Source organism: Ahaetulla prasina, chromosome 2 (assembly GCF_028640845.1).
Source record: "Ahaetulla prasina isolate Xishuangbanna chromosome 2, ASM2864084v1, whole genome shotgun sequence".
NCBI lineage: Eukaryota > Metazoa > Chordata > Lepidosauria > Squamata > Colubridae > Ahaetulla > Ahaetulla prasina.
The window spans coordinates 258,776,255-258,796,821 of NC_080540.1; the positions used below are offsets into that span (position 1 = coordinate 258,776,255).

General features: G+C 37.6%; 1 protein-coding gene across 1 annotated transcript in view; it reads right to left on the reverse strand.

Annotated features, from left to right (window-relative positions):
• Nucleotides 1-657: 657 nt before the first annotated feature.
• RGMB (repulsive guidance molecule BMP co-receptor b) overlaps nucleotides 658-20,567 on the reverse strand; it is a 29,659-nt gene continuing 9,749 nt past the window's right edge. The window contains exons 3-4 of the mRNA XM_058170138.1: nucleotides 17,419-17,927; nucleotides 658-4,200 (exon numbers count right to left, since the gene is read on the reverse strand). Coding sequence (XP_058026121.1) covers nucleotides 3,538-4,200; nucleotides 17,419-17,927 — 1,172 coding nt within the window. The 3' untranslated portion in view covers nucleotides 658-3,537. The remainder of the gene's footprint in view (nucleotides 4,201-17,418; nucleotides 17,928-20,567) is intronic.

Below are 20,567 nucleotides of genomic sequence, written 5' to 3' on the forward strand. Positions count from 1 at the left end.
CTACAAGAAAGTGATATCCTTCAACACTTGCTTCAAGGACACAATTCAAGCAGATTTTTTGAGCAGTTTCTATAAGCATCATTTAGCTAAAGTTCATCAATGGTTAAAGTTTGTCCTAAGGGAGACAGTGATCCCCTAAAGCCCCTTGAAAAGAACTAGTTCATTGCAATGGGCGCTCCTCACCATCCTTGCCTAACACCCCAGCGATTTATTTCTTCAAAGGAGTCAACAGTGATTCTCTGATTAGACTCTCCACCCTCCACCCCCAACTAAAAACCTTCTACAGAACTCTTCCAACATTGGCATTAATTCTACAATTAGCAAATGGACTTGTCAATCACAGTTGAATCCACGTCTCTCCCACTCCCTTATTTTTATGGAAGAAGGTAGTTGATATTTGCAGACACAGCGTCTGGATGTCTGCAGCACCCCAAACCATTACATTATTCATGAGGCTTCACTGTTCACTTAATTACTCTATGGGGCTTTAGTCTCGCCTCGATAAGCTGTTGCTTTGTTTGAAGGCACTGTATTTTCCTCTCAAAATTTGGAGATTTGTTGGATTTGATTGGAACACACCTTTAGTGACATTACTAGTTGTCAACTATTATATACTGGCAACCAGCAGGGGTCAGTAATGGCACAAACATTCCACAGCATGATATGTAACTTTATTATTCTATCATAATTTAAAGTATACACTGCACGGTCACTTTTCTTTTTCACACAAACATATACTTAATAGTATAGCCATGAAGCACATCTAAAACGGTTTGCAAAATATCGGGCATACTGTGGGTTTTAGTTTTGTATTCTTTTTCTCAAGCCATAAGTCTGAAGCCTTCTAAAAGAAACAGTTGGAGTATCTGTGAAAACCAGTGTTCCCTCTAAGTATATGTTTTCTCCCAGAGACCACTCACTAGCTTCAAACTATTCATATGTTTGGCATGAACTAAAGTTCTTTTGGCTATGGTTGACTTGAAAGAACCAACATGTGCGAATAACATTTTCCTAAGAAATCGCACAGTACGACAAGAAGCAAAAAGCATTCCCAATGCCAACTTTTCCAAAAGAGGATTCCACTCTGGATTTCATAATTTTGAGTTATTTGTTGTGTATTTTTGTCAGCACATGCATGTATGCACAATTGGGAATGCAGAAAATTAGCATACACCTGTTGTTTACAATGGGCTTACATTGTAGCTACAATTCTAGACTTGTCTAACTAGACTTCTTCCACAAATACCTTTTCACTTGGCACATAAAAATATGAAAAAATTCAACTATTCTAAGACCATCATGTCTCTGTCCATACAAGACTGGAAAGGGGACAGGGGGAGAAATACAGTAAGGTTGGCTTCATATTCTATGTTGCCTTATTGCCTTAACAACTGACCAAAGGCAGAATTTTAAACATTTTGTAGCTGCAAAAACGAAGTTGTGTACTTCAGCCACAAAAACGGAACCTCAAGTTCATCCTAATACTCTGACATCAGGCACATTTTGAATATACAAACTAGCAAGCAATTTTGCTTGTATTTGGTGACTTTAAGTAAAAGCTTATATAATTATGGTGCTGTCACTTTAAAGCAGACAGGGAAGATTTACTCAAGCTCAACAAGAATTTGCATGTCATGAATCCAAGCCAAACAAGCTAGAAGTATATGCATAACTAGGATTCAATTCCAATCAGTAGTACAATGTTTTTCCACTTCAATGAAAGTTACTGACCACATGGAAGGACAATGCAACTAAATCCAGGGACAGAATGATGGTGGCAGCTTCAATCTTTGGGCCTTCCAGTCTCAAATGCTGGGTAAAAGCCCTGCTTGAAACATAGCAACCCGTTCCCAGATCAACCACTAAAGTCCAAAGGAGCATGTATCATTACACAGTCCAAGGAACCACCATGCCTTCCTAACACCTGGTTTTGCCAATTGCTTCTCATTAAGTGTAGCTAAAGCTGAGTGTTTTTAGTAACCAGAAACTCTAGCAATCCTTAAATCACATTTAACCTGAAATGGTCTGAAGCAAGCTTGTTGTCAGCCTAGTTGCTAGCATGATAAATAATATTTTGCTAATAAGAGAGTAAAAAATGCTTGTTCAGCTAGCAGTGAATATTTTATATAGATTTCTCTGTGCCTAGAGTATATTTTAAGGACCTAAGCGCAACAATTTTAACAAGTTTTGGAAGGAGCTATGTTCACATAGGAAATAAAACACTAAGTATGGAACACTTACAGTCTTCTCAATTACACAAAAGGAAAAAAAAAACCAAAATGGCATTTGGGCACCCAAAGAATTTAATTGTGTCATTAAGTTCTTGCTGACTGCAGCTTGTATCACAGATGCATCATATAATAGATTGTAGTCCATCAAAACTGATGTTACAATAAATCTGCCAGTCTTTTACACTTCCCAAATAATGTTTATGTGTATGTTTGTACTTAGACCAATGCAGAAAGTCTTGCAGTTGAGCAACTTGCTAAAATTGACAAAGGAATGATAATTAAGTAGTCCTAACCTTCTGAACAATATCCATTTTCTTAATTTTCTATTTTCCTTTTCAGAAAATTCAAAAATTATGCTAATTACCAATTTTTATGGTGTCTTTTGTTGTTGCAAAAATGTTTAGGAGTAAAATTAAGCAACTAAGACCTACCACTATCTTAGGGCACAACATTTAATACAAACTACTTGAAGACATCCATATAGATATGAAAGAGATTTGAGTCCTAGCCCGTCCCAAAAAGTTTTGGAAAGTCTTTAGGCCTCGTTCATATACATCTGGAAAGAAAAAAGACACAGCTTTCTATGCGTGTCCTTTGTGAAATTCGTAGAAAACTTGTATTTTGTACTTGTATATTAGAACCCAAGTACAATTTTTAATCCTAAAAAGCAATTCTTGGAAGGAAACAGATTTGCTGCATCAATAAACAATAAGATGCAGTTGTGAATGCACTAATTCTGAGGGCTAATGGCCAATAATTGCTGCATTCCTATGAAATGGGAGGCTACTGGCCCAGGGTCCAATGTAAGTCCTAGGCTTGTCTTAGACCTAGGTCTACATTATCTACCTAGCTAGATTCTTGTGTGCCGTAACTGGCCAAAGGAATGGCAAAAAAGAAAGAAAAGTAATCAAATAAAACTTATAAGTGTACGAATTAAGCTAGGCAATACTTAGAGGGCATACTGGGTATGATATATGTACAGATGGATATATGCTTTACATATTACCTAGATACACATAAATAGTTAATATATAAAAAATAAAGTGCTTTCTATTAGGTCCTGATGAGAGGACATTATAAAATGTTTCACCAACTGCAAAGCAAAAAAATATTACAATCAAAAGAATATTACATCCAACATACATAATAAAAAGGATAACACAATTATATACAATCCTCTGGATGTCCCAGGACAAAAAAGCATCCCTTCATATACACGGTATATACATATATGTTCTTAATATATTATGACAATATATATTTTAAAACTTTGTTCTCTACAACAATCACCAAAGAGGGGAGGATCCTACAAAAACACAAGAAGCAGAAAGCCTCCAAGTCCAAGTCCAAGTCCAAATTCTCCCCCCTGAACACTGCCCTCATTATTGGGGAAGATGTGCCATCTCTCCTTCCTCGGATGCAGCGCCTCAACATCCTGCAAGGCACTGTGTGCAGCAGCTGTGAAATTGGCATCACCGGTGGTGAGTAAATCAAACACACAAGAATGAAAATAGATGTCCTTCAGCAGCATCTTCTCATGGCACTTGGTGGTTGCACTCTCCAGTGTATATATGGAACGGGTGTGACTTGAAGCACCAGAAGGAAGGAGCTGCCCCATCACTGGTAAAGGAAGATGCCCGCTGTCATCAATGCGTTCACTGGAAGGGCAGCCGTTCACACAGAGCTGCAGGTCCTGGCTCTCCTCATAAGCCAGGGCTAGCTCTTCTGGCATGCGAATGGATAGTGTTAAGTAACGGCCAAGCTGGCGCACAAACACAGTGGTTCCAATGTACCTAGCATGCATTTCCACGTATTTGCCACTCACTCTTTCCACAATACGCAAGCTTTTGGGGTCCCCATCTCCACCACTAGTTGTGCCATCTACAAAAGCTGCTGGCAAATCATCAGTTACTGCCTGATACACCTTCTGGTCTGTACAGTCTTGGTAGGATTTAAAGATAATGGTAATCTGCGAAGAAAACAAGAGAAACGAGAGTTAGAACGGGACACATCACGTGACAGTTCATTGGTATGTATCATGGAATATATAAATTCCAACAGACTAAACTGAGCGGCGGTGGCGCAGTGGTTAGAATGCAGTACTGCAGGCTACTTCTGCTGACTGTTGGCTGCCTGAAAATTGGCAGTTCAAATCTCACCAGACTCAAGGTTGACTCAGCCTTCCATCCTTCCGAGGTTGGTAAAATGAGGATCCAGATTGTTGGGGGCAATAGGCTGACTTTGTAAACCGCTTAGAGAGGGCTGTAAAGCACTGTGAAGCGGTATATAAGTCTAAGTGCTATTGCTATTAAGTCCTAAAAAGGAGCATCTGATTTTTAAAAATAGAGCAATATAATTATACAAATTTCAGGAACAAGTTTGTCAATTCAAACAGTGCAACATTTCCAAATCATTATTGCACAACTATTTTATTCTCAAAGTTACAAGACCAACATGCCACTATTTAAAACAGCTAAACTTCTTAGGGAGAACTTTCCTACTTAAAAAGTAGGGCTCCTTAAGAGTAAATGTAGGGGACACGATGGTTAATTCTGTGCTGGCGTTTATAGCCAAATACCAATAATGAGGGTATTCATTGTGCAGAATCACAAAAGAAGTGTCTTCAATGTACATAATGATAAATTTACTCCATTTCAGAATATATCACATTCATAAGATCTAATGGAAACAAGCACTCTTATCTCAGTGGATTGTAAACATCTCTTCAGACTTATCCCAAGCCGATGTGACAGAAAAATATGACTTAATATTTATGATTTATATTATCCATACTGTGTTTCCCAGAAAATAAGACCCTGTCTTATATTTTTTTGAACCCTGAAATAAGTGCTTGGCCTTATTGCCATGGACTCAAAATCCTGACTGGGCTTATTATCAGATGTCTTGTTTTGGGGAAAACAGGGTAGTATAAATCATAACTATTAGGGTACCTATCACCTGATCAGTGACTTAAGCAACTATATTGGTGAGTTGCTGTCTACATAATACACATTTTCCAGGCAAATAAATAGGTTATGCAAGGCTGAGTCCTCTCATTTGTCACCAAACTTTAGCAGCAAATCTCCTGTACAAAGTCTTCAATTATTTAAAAGAATAGCAAGTTGAAGAAAAATTGAGAATGAAAAATATCCAGAATGGTATGCATTTATATAAAATTCATCCATAAAACTTTAGTAATATTTTAGAATTAATCAAAATGGATTTTGTTTTATTTTCAAAGGACTCATTAGATGAGACAGTGGATATTTATGGATACACAGTTCGGAGCAGCTGGAGAGTTACTGTATTATTCGGTGTATAAGATGCACTTCTCCCGAAGGACTCAGGGCGGTGTACAGGCAAATAAAAACAGATAAGACAATATTTTATAAAATGCGAGATTAAAAAACTTATTATAATTTGCCTAAAAAATTTAAAATATATAGAAATTAAAACCCCGTTTAAAATTAATACTAAAAACTAAAATCCATAAAACTTTAGTAATATTTTAGAATGAATCAAAATGGATTTTGTTTTATTTTCAAAGGACTCATTAGATGAGACAGTGGATATTTATGGATACACAGTTCGGAGCAGCTGGAGAGTTACTGTATTATTCGGTGTATAAGATGCACTTCCCCTCCCCCAAAGTGGGTGGAAATATCAGTGTGCTTTATATAGCGAATGTTGCCGGCCCCCACCCACCCACCGGCCCCCACCCTTCAGCCTTCCCTATCCCCAGCAATTTGCCTCCTTGCATCGAACAGCAAACAGCCTGGTCAGCTTCAGCACAGCCTGATTTAGCACAAGTAGCTGATTGGTGGTTGGATCTGCCTCCCAGAATACCACCTATCAGCTGTTCCAGGCTGCGTCACCACCCATTGCGGCCTCCACACTCCCCATTTTTGGCCTCCGCAAGTCCCATTTTCAGGAAGGAAAAACACTTAAGCAAATGCTCTCTACATATCCACCTTACTGTTTATGAAGTCATATCTTTTAAAGATTACTTTATTTTCATAACCTGTCTCTTATATTCCACGTATCTTCACAGGAGCCTTGAGATGGTTCACAAAGAATTGCCCCTAAAAAAAAAGGGAGTGACTGCCCCTCCCAGAGTTGACCAAAGAACTCCACATAGATGTTAGAATTTGAACTTTGATCTATTCATATTTGTTCTCTCTCATTTTTAACAGAAGCTGTCAATTAAAGAAGAGTCAAATATTCATGTTAGGAAGGGCAGCACACAATATTCTTATCAGATACTACCAAGAACATTTAAGCATCCCTCAGCTTTTACTACATTCGGGATTTTCTCCCTCCTGTCTTCGTCATTCTCCTCTTCCTACACCATATTTGTTTTAGCTCCACATATTCATCCTTGTGCCACCAGTTTGGAATTTTCCAGCAATTTCTTCAGTCCAAATCACTTATGAGGTTTAGCTGTTTTACCCAGCTGGTTTTGTCTCTCAAATGCATAGCCACAGGTCATCACCAGGATTGTGCGACTTTGAAAGGAAACATGTGCTTACACTGTCTGGTTCTGAGCAAGAATTGAGTGCTCTCTATTCTACCAGAGAAAACCACAATTTCTTTTTGAATAATGTTAAGTGTCAGCTCACAATCCCCCAGGGAACCATACTTTGGAGAAGATTTCACTAGTTATTGGTTGCATAAGCCTTTCTTCTCTTGATTTCTCTGAGGAAGAGAAGGGGAGAATCAGGTAATACACTAAAGCTGAGAATGAAAATATGCTATACCAGTGTTGGTGAACCTTTGGCATTCCCGTGTGCCAGCCTGCGTGCCGGAAGTGGCACACGAAACCATCCCGTGATGAATGTGCAGCCTCACCGGCTCCTCCTTATATTCCTGTGCTCAAATGCGCACTGGTCAGCTGGCTGTCGCACGCATGGTGCCAGCGACTCCGGAAAAATGGCGGCCTATTGTGCATGCGCAAGCCAGCACCCAAACATCTCGTGCATGCTTCCAGCACACATGCCATAGGTTCGCCAACACTGTGCTATACAATAAAACTGAGAATGAGAACATGCTATGAATGAGCAGCTACTTTTTAGTGGCTGAAAAACTCCAGTCTCCAGCAGCATAGACATGGGATCCACTTTGTAATTAAACTAATGCTGCTTAGCAGAAAAAGCCATCGGCCAAAAGAAAATAAGAATCCTGAGCAAGTTCACTCATACCTAAAGTGAGAGATCAATTATACAAATTGTGATTAATTAGATCTCTCCTTTCCTTCTGCTGATCCCTTCAGCCTCGCCATCTTGCCACAAGACTAATTGCCATAATTCTCCCCATTAACGTCACTTTGAACTATGTTCTCTTCAATTTCATAAAATGATGGTAGTTTTGTTAGCAAAACAGTTGATTCCCATATTTTAACCAATTGCATTTAGAGGCCCGAGATGAAAAATTTAAAGCAAAACCCCAAAGAGTAAGAATAGCTGCTTCCAATGATGATTTAACATTGGAGGGGCAATCCTGTAGTATTGGGCCAAATTTCACGACAACTTAGCAATGTAATTCCCAGATTCCCCTTACTAGGACAAGCTTTGGAATATGCTCCATGTTCTGAGGGCAGTGGGGAAAGCCATCTAAAAAACTCACTTTCCTTACTATGTATATGTTATGAGTTTCTGAGAGAAGACATGATCCCACATATTCAGCACACAATTGTTCTGACTTTCTTTCATAGTTCCCGAATCTCTGATCTAAAAAAAAAATCAATCAAAGGGATACCATGTGGAGAGACCATCCGATCTTTTTTGAATTCTGCTCTTATTACCAAATCGATATGAATGTCCAAAAGATATCATTTTTATGTTCTGTTGGAGCCTGTTTCAGCAAAGATTTCAGTAATTCCCATGTTCAAAGACCTATTACTACCAGTACATTCACTTTTACTTTTTTCACATAAATAGAATTTGTAATATCAACTGCTACATTTCATACCGTGTTTCCCCGAAAATAAGAGCCTGTCTTATATTTTTTTGAACTCCGAAATAAGCACTTGGCCTTATTTTCGAGGAGGTCTTATTATTTTGGGGTGCATGGTGCAAGATGGGGATCCTCTTGCCATCTTACCTGATTTCCAGCATTGTCTCCCTAACCCTAACCAAAGGAAATGGCGGGGAGTGGCTATTCATGTGTTTAAATATTTTCCGGGAGGGATTATTTTAGTGCAATTGGGCTTATTATCTTATTTTCGGGGAAACAGGGTAGTATAAATTAATTTAAATGAAAGTTTTCAATCATGAGTACAACCGAGTCACAATTTTTTCACTACATCAGAACTGCAAGGAAATTTGTTTCCATGCCAGTGAGAATTCCCATACTTCAAGAATTTTAGGCATGATAAAACTTCTTCTCAATGGGTACTCCTAAAGCCAAGAGGTGGGAAGGGAGGGAAGGAGGATGGGAAGAATTCAAAAAAAATCTACCAGAGATGGCAGATTGAGAACCTCTGCCATAGAAATAATATGTGCAAAATTACATCCATTGATGAACTGCAGCCCCAACTACACATGTGCATGAAAGGTAATATGACCACCTTTCTTTCAAGACGCACATTTCTCTACCTGCAACAGATTGGTTCCAAAATTAATGTGTTTAATAAAAACAAACACTTTTGAAACAATAATATGGGAAAGGTGAATGATTAACATGTTAAGTATTGTTGATGTCAAAGATAATGTTCCAACAAGTACTCATTATTATGCTATTCCCAAAGTAAACACTGACTATCCATCACATTTAAAGCTATCTGCCTTTGGTGCCTGGAATGGTGAGAATTAATAGCAAGATATCTGGAAGGCCTTAGATGACATAGAAAAGAAAATAGCATTCTTTTATTCTTCTCAACTAACCTTTCCTTTTTTTCTCTCTGGATTTTTTTCCATGATCATGCTAGGGAAAATTTAAAACTACCTCATTATTACTAAATGTGTTAAAAATCCTCCACCATATTCTCTCCCAAGCAGCTGCAAAATTAACATGAGCTTCTCCCAGCTGCTGAATCCTGCAAGATAAAAAAGCTTGGAGGACCTAAGTCCCCTCCCCCAGAAATCCTCTCAGTTTTCTCACCTTAGTCCCGTCTCTTGCTTTGGACACCTAGCTTAGTAGTGTCTACGAGCACCATCTATCTTTCAGACAGTGTCTCACATGGTAGCCATCATAATACCAATATGTGACAGCTATAGGACCTTCACATGTTATACCGTCTTGATACTCTATTTCTTCAGTATAACAATATACCGCTATACTGAAGAAATAAAAATGTAAAAACTGAGGTAATTTAAACAGTGTCATCTAAATTATCCCAGAAATTGGGAGCACAATCCAAGAAACACTAATAAAAAGTCAACAATTATTCTTGAATATATGTATTTATCCATACAGAAAGAGATTTTTCTGGAGCAAATGATCCTTTGCTTTGATTCCCTGGGCTTCCCCAATGTTTTGGAGATCTTCAACATAAGGCTGCTTCACAGTCTCTTTTCACAGAGTTCTAATCTGCTTTGTCTCTGTAATTTTTTTATTTTATTCATTAAACATGAAACTCAGTCAACTGAACATTCAAAAATGCTTCACAAATACCATTGACTGGGATTAATGGTTGATATGGGTTGCTGCCAGTGTCCTAAGTATCAACCAAGTACCTTCTTAGATGTACAATGTTCCAAGTAGCACAGTTTTTTGCAGTTCCGCTGGTGGTTGCAGGAAGCTGAAATTTGTTGATGTATTCTTGGACATGGTACCAAGTGCCCCAATGACTATGGGTATCACTGTTACATGTTTCATCCATAATCACATAGTTTCAATGGCCAGGTCGCAATATTTCAGAATTTTTTCCAGTTCTTTTTCTTCGACTCTGGCATCTCCTGGTACCGCGATGTCAATAAATTGTACGTTTTGGTTTTCGACAACTGTGATATCTGAATATTTTGGAGATCTTCAACATAAGGCTCTTTTCACAGTCTCTTTTCACAGAGTTCTACTCTGCTCTGTCTTTGTAATTTATTATTATTATTATTACAACAGAGAGAAGACAGAGTAATCTCACTCTGTACATGACAAGAAGCCATTCTTCGCCTGTAGAAATTTAAAGTAGGCCAAGCTTTACAAGCTTACTATTTGGTCTTTCGCTGTGAAAAGAAAAAAATTACTACTCTTGCATTGCAATTTTACACTCATTTATCTGGGAATCCAATCAGTGAATTCAATGAGTAAATACATACAGGTTTGTAATGTTCCTTTTAAAGTGCTAACTCTCAATCAACCCAACTACAGACAGTTCCATATGCACATATATTGCACATCACTGCAAGTGTTACAGAAGAATAGCAAATGCATTTCTTCATGAACACTAATATTATCAGAACTCGGCTGATTTCCCTCCAGAGAATGATCCCATCTAGCTGCATATTGGGTTGCTCTGTCAATTATTCCTCTTTTAAAGGTTTCTTGAAATGAAACCTTTCAGTAATACCCCCTCACCCTGAGCATTATCATGAAAATGCTTTTTGAAAGTCTCTGAACCTCCAAACACCATCTGCATTGCTTACTTGTTTCTCTGACCTAATCCATAAACTGCAATAACTTACTCTGGCACATTTGCTCTATACCACACCATTTATTATTAATAGATGATATTGCTGTGCATTTAAAACATCAATGCTTTTGTTAAAACATTTCACTTTCCCTCCTGCCAACTCTCTTCCTAAACTACTTCGCTTTTATTCATTCATTTTTAATACATCTTCCAATTGATTCTACAGCTCACCATATACCTGGCTAAATTCTATGCCTTCAGGGATAATCCACAATAGAAATGTTTGCATTCTACACTTCACGCATAAGGCTGAAGTCCAAACTCACTAGGGGGCATCAAGGAATGTACCTGCATCTTACTCTCTGACTAATAAATGGAGATTCTTCACCGATCTTCTGAAAATGCCTCAAATGATTTTACTTATACGTAAAATAGAAATTACCACAGCACAAACATCCTTTTTAATGTAATGTAAAATTTCCTTTAGATGTATTTTCATTCAGGGCAATATCTGGTGGGTTCGTTACCATGCAGTGCCTTAATTTTGTGCAACGCCTACAATAAATTCATATGAAGACAGTTCCTGCAGATACTGAACTAAAAACATACAGCAAGTATTGTGTGAGAAGCAAGACGGGGCATATAGCACAACTTCCCTTTCACTAAATGTCTAATCTATGCTTGAAGCAGAGTAGAATGTTGTTTGCAAGTATTCATCAATTTAAGCAATTCAATTTAACAAAAATGGCTCATAAAACTCAGAATACCAACATAACAGTTCCCCCTGCTTCCCAGCTGCTCAACTCTTGACTACCTATAGTAACCAGAGTGCTTCAACGTCTATCTCTACCTTTGCAGGTCAATGTGATGTCACTGCAGACTAGCCAATTGCTAATATTAAGAGTTAGGTTATCAGCATATCAACAATTATGAACATGTGACACAGTACAGCGATTAGGGAAAGCAAATATATCCTGCTGAACTTGCATACTTATCCAGTTTAAGGCTAGCCTAATCAATTATCTTAAACCTTCCAATATATTATTTGTAAAGGATATTGTGGCCAGCTCCCAACTTCAAAAAAGGTGGTTTTCTATTAAAGTTTTTCTGTGTTGAAATTATGCACCCATCAATATCAGCCCTGTAATATGTAGAGCTACAAGATATAATCCTGAAGTGATCAACCAACATCCAATTTGTACAAGTTGTCCTCTTGACAAGATTCTCAACTCAGCAAGTCAATGACCACCTGCAAACCTTCACTGACTATCTTTATTCCTTTATTAAATTCAAGCATGGTAATTCAGAATACCAAGACAATAACTTTTAGCATACTGTCATTATATAAATAATGACAGTTCTAATTCCTGAGAACAACTGAAAATTGGTGTGTGCGTATTTGGAAAAATGTGGATACGAATTATATCCAAAGTTATAAACTGACAAAACTGAATTTAACAGATATTAATTATAAAGGTAAAGGTTCCCCTCGCACTTATGTGCTAATCATATTCAACTCTAGGGGGTGGTGCTCATCTCCGCTTCAAAGCCCAAGAGCCAGCACTGTCTGAAGATGTCTCCATGGTCATGTGACCGGCATGACTAAACACCAAAGGTGCATGGAACGCTGTTACCTTCCCACCAAAAGTGGTCCGTATTTTTCTACTTGCATTTTTTACATGCTTTCGAACTGCTAGGTTGGCAGAAACTGGGACAAGTAACGGGAGCTCACCCCATTATGCAGCACTACGGATTCAAACCGCTGAACTGCCGACCTTTCAATCAACAAGCTCAGCATCTTAGCCACTGAGCCACTGCGATATTGCTGTATAAATGTGTAAAATATTCCAACAATGGGGACAAAAAAAATAAAATATTTAATTCATCCCTATGTTAATATTTTATTGAAATTCAAAATGTGATTTAAAAAATCTTTTTAAAGATATATCAACTCAATAACAAGAGCTTCCTTTGTATTTAAAATTATTTATTAATTGATTTAATATATTTTTTTATTTCTAAAACATTCTAGAAAAAAATAGGAAATACTAATCTTTTAACATGTGAAAAAAATTCTCCATGTTTTCATTTGCAGTACATTGTAATTAGTTATGTTTCTAAGCAAAATCTCTTTAGGAAAATTGCTTGAAGCATTTAATCTAAGATTCTAGCTATTCTATTTTATAATATTCAATGTATTCTATTAAATTGTGTTACTTATTTTAGAAACAAGGCATTCTGTAAAGAAAACTACTCTACTACAGGTAATCCTCGACTTATGAATACAATTGAGACCAAAATTTATGTTGCTAAGTGAGACAGTTTTTAAATACATTTTGCCACATTTTATGACCTTTTTTGCCACAGTTGTTAAGTGAACCACTGTAGATGTTAAGTTAGTAACATGGTTGTTGAGTGAATCTGGCTTCCCCCAATGATGTTGCTTGTCAGAAGGATACAAAAGGTGGTCACATGTCCCTGGGACACTGCAGCCATCATAAATACATAAATATAAAAACATTCCAGTTGCCAAGTGTCCAAATATCAATCATTTGATCACGCTACTGCAATGGTTGTGTGAAAACTGTCATAAGTCATTTTTTCAGTGACTAAACAAATGAATGTAAGTAGAGGACTACCTGTAGAATGTAGCTTACTGTTTCAAATAAAAGCTTTGATTCTGCCCACTTAAATTAATCAGATAAATACTAAGGACTAGAGCAGTATTTCTCAACTTTGACAACTTTTAAGTTATGTGGACTTCAATTCTCAGAATTCCCTAGCCAGTATGGTGACTGCAGAATTATGGGAGTTGAAGTCTATCCATTTTACATTTATTTTACAACTTCTCCACTGCAAAAACATATGGACTTCAAATCTTGATCAAGGCAAATCAATAGATGCAATCTACATAGACTTCTGCAAAGCTTTTGACTCAGTAGTACACGATAAACTTCTCCTAAAACTAATATCCTATGGCATCTCAGGACCCCTCCACAAATGGATATCTGCTTTTCTGTCCAACAGACAAGTGGTCAAAATTGGCAATGCTTTATCAAATCCTGTTCCTGTCAAGAGTGGCGTTCCTCAAGGCAGCGTCCTTGGACCAACACTCTTCATACTATACATTAATGATCTTTGTGACCATATCTCAAGTAATTGTGTTCTCTTTGCTGACGATGTCAAACTATTTAACACCACAGACAATACTTCTATCATTCAAAACGACCTTGATCATCTAACCGCTTGGTCTAAAAATTGGCAGCTCCAAATTTCAACCAGCAAATGCTCAGTCTTACATATAGGAAAAAAGAACCCAAAAACTAAGTACATACTAGATGGACATTACCTTACAGATGACCCCCATCCCGTTAAAGACCTTGGAGTTTTCATGTCAAATGATCTAAGTGCCAAAGCCCACTGCAACTACATAGCAAAAAAGCTCTAAGAGTTGTAAACCTAATTTTGCATAGCTTCTTTTCCAAAAACACCACACTACTAACCAGAGCATATAAAACATTTGCTAGACCAATTCTAGAATACAGCTCGCCTGTTTGGAACCCTCACCACATCTCTGACATCAATACAATATCCAGAAATATTTTACAAGAAGAGTTCTCCATTCCTCTGAAAACAATAGAATACCCTATCCCACCAGACTTGAAATCCTAGGCTTAGAAAACTTGGAACTCCGTCGCCTTCGACAAGACCTAAGCTTAACTCACAGAATCATCTATTGTAATGTCCTTCTTGTTAAAGACTACTTCAGCTTTAATTGCAATAATACTAGAGCAACTAATAGATTTAAACTTAATGTCAACCGCTTTAATCTAGATTGCAGAAAATATGACTTCTGTAACAGAATCATCAGTGCTTGGAATACTTTACCTGACTCTGTGGTCTCTTCCCATAATCCTAAAAGTTTTATCCAAAAACTTTCTACTATTGACCTCACCCCATTTCTAAGAGGACCATAAGGGGCATGCATAAGCGCAGAAACGTGCCTACCGTTCTTGTCCTATTGTTTTTCTTTTCTTCTTCCTATATATATGCTTATACCTCCTTATATTTACTCATATATGTTTATATACTATATAATCTTTTTGTATGATACTTACATATATTGTTGTGACAAAATAAATAAAATAAATAAATAAAATAAATTTTAAAACTGCCAAGGACAAGACTCATTGGACTAGGCAGTTAAGATTACTGCTTCTTCAAGTTTTCTGAGTAAAAAAAAAACTTATCTATTTAAGGTGCACTCAGAGGAGGGTGTTTCCAAGCAGAACTCCATTTGCTCCAATGGTCTCATTGTAATGCACAACTAGAGGCTAGGACATTCTGGAAGCTTCTTGAGCTTCAAATGGTGTTTCATTTTCTGCTTTAGCTTGAATGTCCTTAAATCACAGATTCACAATGTGTGTTCATCGTTAAATATGGAAATAGACTGATTTCATTTTAGATCTACAGAGATATAGCTGCAAACAGGATTATGCCATCCCTAAAGAATGGAATGACAAAAGAAAGAACAGGTGCACAATTTATGCAGTTCATTTTAATGCATACCATTTTCCCTGTTGTGTTCAATCACATACTGTGTATTTTACTGTTCCAAGTTTCTTCTGTAATTGACCTGACATGCCAATAGATGGTACTTCAGGAACAGGTCTGTCTAGCCGGCATATCCGCCTATGCTCTCAACACACAGCAAGGCAGACTGCTGAACAGGCAGTTTCAGATCATGAACGTTACGCCTCTCATTATTTTTACTTCCTGCATTTTCTGCCACAGGAGATTTGTAAAAGATACTGGCTTTCCAAGTGTTTCTAAAGGGCAAACACCACTGCAGAAAATGACTACTTTATTCAATTATATCCGAGATGAAAGATTCGGTCCATGAGAAAAAGTGAGAAAATATGAAGAGGAACAAGTTTCTACCAATAGCAGTTACAAAGAGAGCAATTTAAAAGATACACTTTGCAGTATTCCTATTGGTTGCAGTTTCAAGAAAGTGAAGCCAACAATAAATAAAGACACTTTATTTGATGAAATGGCAACTTCAACTGAAACATTAGTAATATGCAAACCTTGGTTTGCAGTTCAAGGAAGATTGTGAACAATGGGAATTGTTTTCTAACCAATCTATCTAAAACAATGCCAGATTGAAAAGGCTACTATTGAACTAAGTTTAAGGCTTAGCATTCTTTCCCATCTCCCCAAAGTTGATACTGTTGCGATGGTAGCTGCAAATGGACTTTAGGACACTCACTGTATCAGATAGAGAACTTGGAGTTTGTTATTACTTTGACTCTGAATGGACTGACTGCCTCATGTTAGTAGGATCTACTGGAATCCCCCAAAATATGAAGCCAAACAATAAAAGGTGCTAGTATTTTTTTAATGGAGGAAACCAGCATTTTAAAGATAAAATTATTTTTTTGACTGTCTAGCCTTTTGTTGTGCCCCTGCCCCACTTTGGAGAAGGGTGGCGGTAAACCTATTGAACACAATTCTAAAATATTTTGAGTGTTAAATCTGCACATAAAACATGGCATTTGAGTATCTCTTTTACAGACTTGTTTAGGCATGTCAGCTGAATAAATATACTGGATTAAAACATATTCAGAGTCAGGTACATGTATAACATATCAAACACTGCATGAGTAATGTTCTCGTAGATAAACAACTAAAGGAACAAGCAATCTATGATGACCTTTTATTACTTATTTTCTCAATACCTGTGTAAAAAGATCCTTCTGACTTATCATGTATGAAAGTAATACATCACCCTTCATATTAATACCTTATTTCTAGTGCCTCATATTCTTCACTATTTCCTATTGGGCAGTTTTCTTCAACAAAGCATTATGCAGTTCTACAGCAAATGTATATTTCTTCATTTATCAAGGAAAGAAGCATAAGTGTTTTGCCAACACATGATCACAGCCTGGCAACCTATGAAATTCTGGGACTTGAAATCTGAATAATCACCAAGAACTTCACAAATGCATGTCCAAAATTCCACACGGAGGAACTACTACCACACTAAACCAGATTAAAATAAACCAAGCCAGCAGTTGTATGTCCAATATTAGTTACCCAAAATCCAGGCAAATGTTGCCTAAAAGTAGCCCTTGACCACAATTGAGCCTGGAATTGCTTTGAAGGCCATCTCTTTAAAATTATTTTGAAGGCCAGCCCTCTTACCTCTCCATGTCCTACCCACATGATTGATCAAGGCAACTCTATAACCCTTTCCCGCCTATTACACCCTTCTCCAAAATGTGAACAGATGTTGACCACCAAAATCCTGTCCATGAAAATTCTGAAAACAAACACAAAACATCAAGTACTCAAATCCGAGTACTCTTACTCTCTTCTCCAAAATTGTATGGACACTAATACCTCACGAACAAACTTTTTTGGATCAGTTGCAAATTGTAGTTGAAAGGCTGGCCAACTTATGCATTCTTTAGTTGCCACGAATCAACTCATTTTCCTCACTGGCAATAGATTGTAGAGTTATCAGTTTCAGGTATTATGGAAAAAACGTTAACCTTCACATTTCTGAGCTTCTGAAGCTAGGCGATAAAGGATAACATCTGACACAAAGCATACCTTATTTGTTGCAGTAGCACTGGATCCTGGGACCACAGGAACATTTGTCACTTGCACTGATAAATAGTTGTTGTCTATGAGAGGCCAAGCCCCTTCCACTTTACATGTCTGAAAATGATCCTTAAAGGTCCGTAGATGGGGATCTCCAAACAAGCCACAGAAAAAGTAAGTAGGGGGAATCTGCTCTCCTCCACGATAATCTCTGGTTGCCTGGCGGCCACTGTAATTGCAAGGATCATGAACAACTTCAGGATTAGTAGAGGACGTTGGGCCATCTTTAGAACAGTTTCTCTGGCTCATGAGATCACCAATCCCCAACACAGCAGAATGATAGACCAGGTTGCCGCGGCAGACTTTGGAATTACGATAGGTACAAGCAGAATAGGCTCTGAGGGCTTTGCAAAACTCCACATCAAAGCCATCAATGGCTGAGTTCAGGTGAGATGTTAGGGATACAAAGTCTGTAGTGCACTTCTGGATTCGACATGGTGTCTGCAGCTGACAATCACCTGAGCAGAAGATTGAACAGGGAAATATTAGTATTTAATATAATTAACTTTTTTGAGAAAAGATCCCAAACCCCTTTAACACAATAAAGAGTCACAGAAGTCGTGACATACAAATTTAATAAACTATCACCATCTATGCAGGACTCTAAGTGCATATAGATATTGGAGCAATAGACATTTGTTTTCCACAATAGGCAGCCTAAACCTCTTATGGTTACTCAAAAATAAATCCTACCAATTGCTGAAAAAATTATCCCTAATAAAGGACAAGTAGGAATACATCCTTAATCTATGTTCAATACCCCTTCTAACTGATGGATAATCAGATAATATAGAACAGGGGTGGTCAAATACAAGGCCCACGGGCTGGATCCAGCCCGTGGGGCTGTCCTGGAAAATGTAAGGGGCCAACCTGCATCACTTCAGCCCAGTTTACCCAATGCAAAGAGGAAACATCGGGCCAGAGTGGCTTTGGCCCGGGCTACCCAGGGCAAAGAGGAAACATACCAGCAGTTTGGGGAGTGGTGTCAAGATGGCTACACCCACCCAGTCCATCCACATCTACCCAGTCGGCCATACCCACCAGCCCTCTCCCCCCCCACTCGAGGTCAACCACAACCCTGATGCAGTCCTCAATGAAATTGAGTTTGACACCCCGATCTAGAATGATTTTTGACTGATCCTGAATATGTCCAATTGGAACCAGTTTCCTACCAGGTGTTTCTTAGTTTAATTTAACAATATATTCAAAAGTATTGTTTTTTAAAAAGCTTTTAATATAGCATCTAACTGTCCCCAAATATTTGGGGTAGGACATGATTGTAAACCTAGAAGAGGTATAAAGACCTTTACCATAAAGTGTTTTATCAGCACACAATCTTTATTTGTAGTTCCTTTAACAGCTACACCAACTTTATTCTTTGAAACATTGAACTTTTTAGGATTTGCTGCTACATATTTACAATTCAATTCAATTTTAAAAATTAATTAAAAATGCAAGATATTACTAACTTCTAGTTGTTTGGCTTACAGAAATATTCAAACAGTGACAGAATTTTTTTTAAAAAAAATCACTCCAATCTCTATGTACATAATTCACTAATACACACATTTTCAGCTGAAGCCTTCTATTTGTGCAATGCACTAGCACAACAGACTTCTAAAAGACATATGTTCAGTTTCCAAACTCTATAAATATTTTAATATAATTAAAATAATTTTCAATCAGCACAAGTGTTTATCAAATCCACTCAAGATTGTTTTGTTAAAAACATCTCTTAAAGCAATACTAAAAACAGTGAGGATACAGTTTGATCCCCAAATGTCAGGGGAGATTTATGTTGAGAAAGTCAGTGGAAGAGAATTCAGAACATTGCCAAGAAAAAAGAGACTAAAAATGTGCTCAACTCTGGCTGGTTGGTGTTCCTGTCCTAAGTGCTAATTTTAAACCAACAGGATTTCTATCACCCCTTCATATTTCAGTAAGCGCCTATAATACATTACCTTTATAACATTTACATTGCAATATTTAAAATGAAAAATAATGTTCATTTTCACCTATTTTTTTGTCTAAATTCCAACCTTGTCCAATTATAATGAAAATTATTATCCATATTATTTGCATTGTCCACATTTGGTATCCACTATATAGACAGCATGGGGGTTTAATGGGTCAGTTGTTAAAGACTGACAGCCTGGTTCAAAATCTGAGTGCTGCAGGACATGGTGAGCTCCCATTACTTGCTCCAGTTTCTGCCCATCTAGCAATTCGAAAACACACAAAAGCGAGTAAATAAATAGGTACCATTTCAGCGGAAAGGTAACAGCGTTCCGTGCGCCTTGGCATATAGTCATGCTGGCCACATAATCACGGAAATGTCTTTGGACATCGCTGGCTTCCTTGGCTAAGAAACAGAGATGAACATCACCCCCTAGAGTCAGAAATAACTGGACAGAAACTTTTATCTTTATATAGACAGCATGGGGGTTCAATGGCTCAGTGGTTAAAGACTGACAGCCTGGTTCAAAATCTGAGTGCTGCAGGACGTGGTGAGCTCCCATTACTTGCTCCAGTTCCTGCCCATCTAGCAATTCGAAAACATACAAAAGCGAGTAAAAAGCGGAAAGGTAACAGCGTTCCGTGCACCTTGGCATATAGTCATGCTGGCCACATAATCACGGAAATGTCTTTGGACATCGCTGGCTTCCTTGGCTAAGAAACAGAGATGAACATCACCCCCTAGAGTCAGAAATAACTGGACAGGGGAAACTTTTATCTTTATATAGACAGTAAAGTCTAATTCATTCATTCATAATAGGCTTATGATGGAATGAGAACCAAGCATATAGGTGACAAAACCCATAATTTGTTGATCTTATTAAGTCTCATATTTTTACAGTAAATTGCTCTAATAAGGATCACTATGAATCTATGAACCAGATACTATTCATTTATTCTCCACTGTTCAGTCATGTCCAACTCTTGGTGACTTTATAGGCAAGTGTTTTCCATGCTACCCTGTCAAGCACAGCTTCTTTCAGTTGTTGGATGTTCATCTTTGTATCAGCTTTGATGTTTTCAAGCCAGTGAGTTCTTTGCTTGCCCCTTCTCCTTGATCCATTAACCATTCTTAATATAAT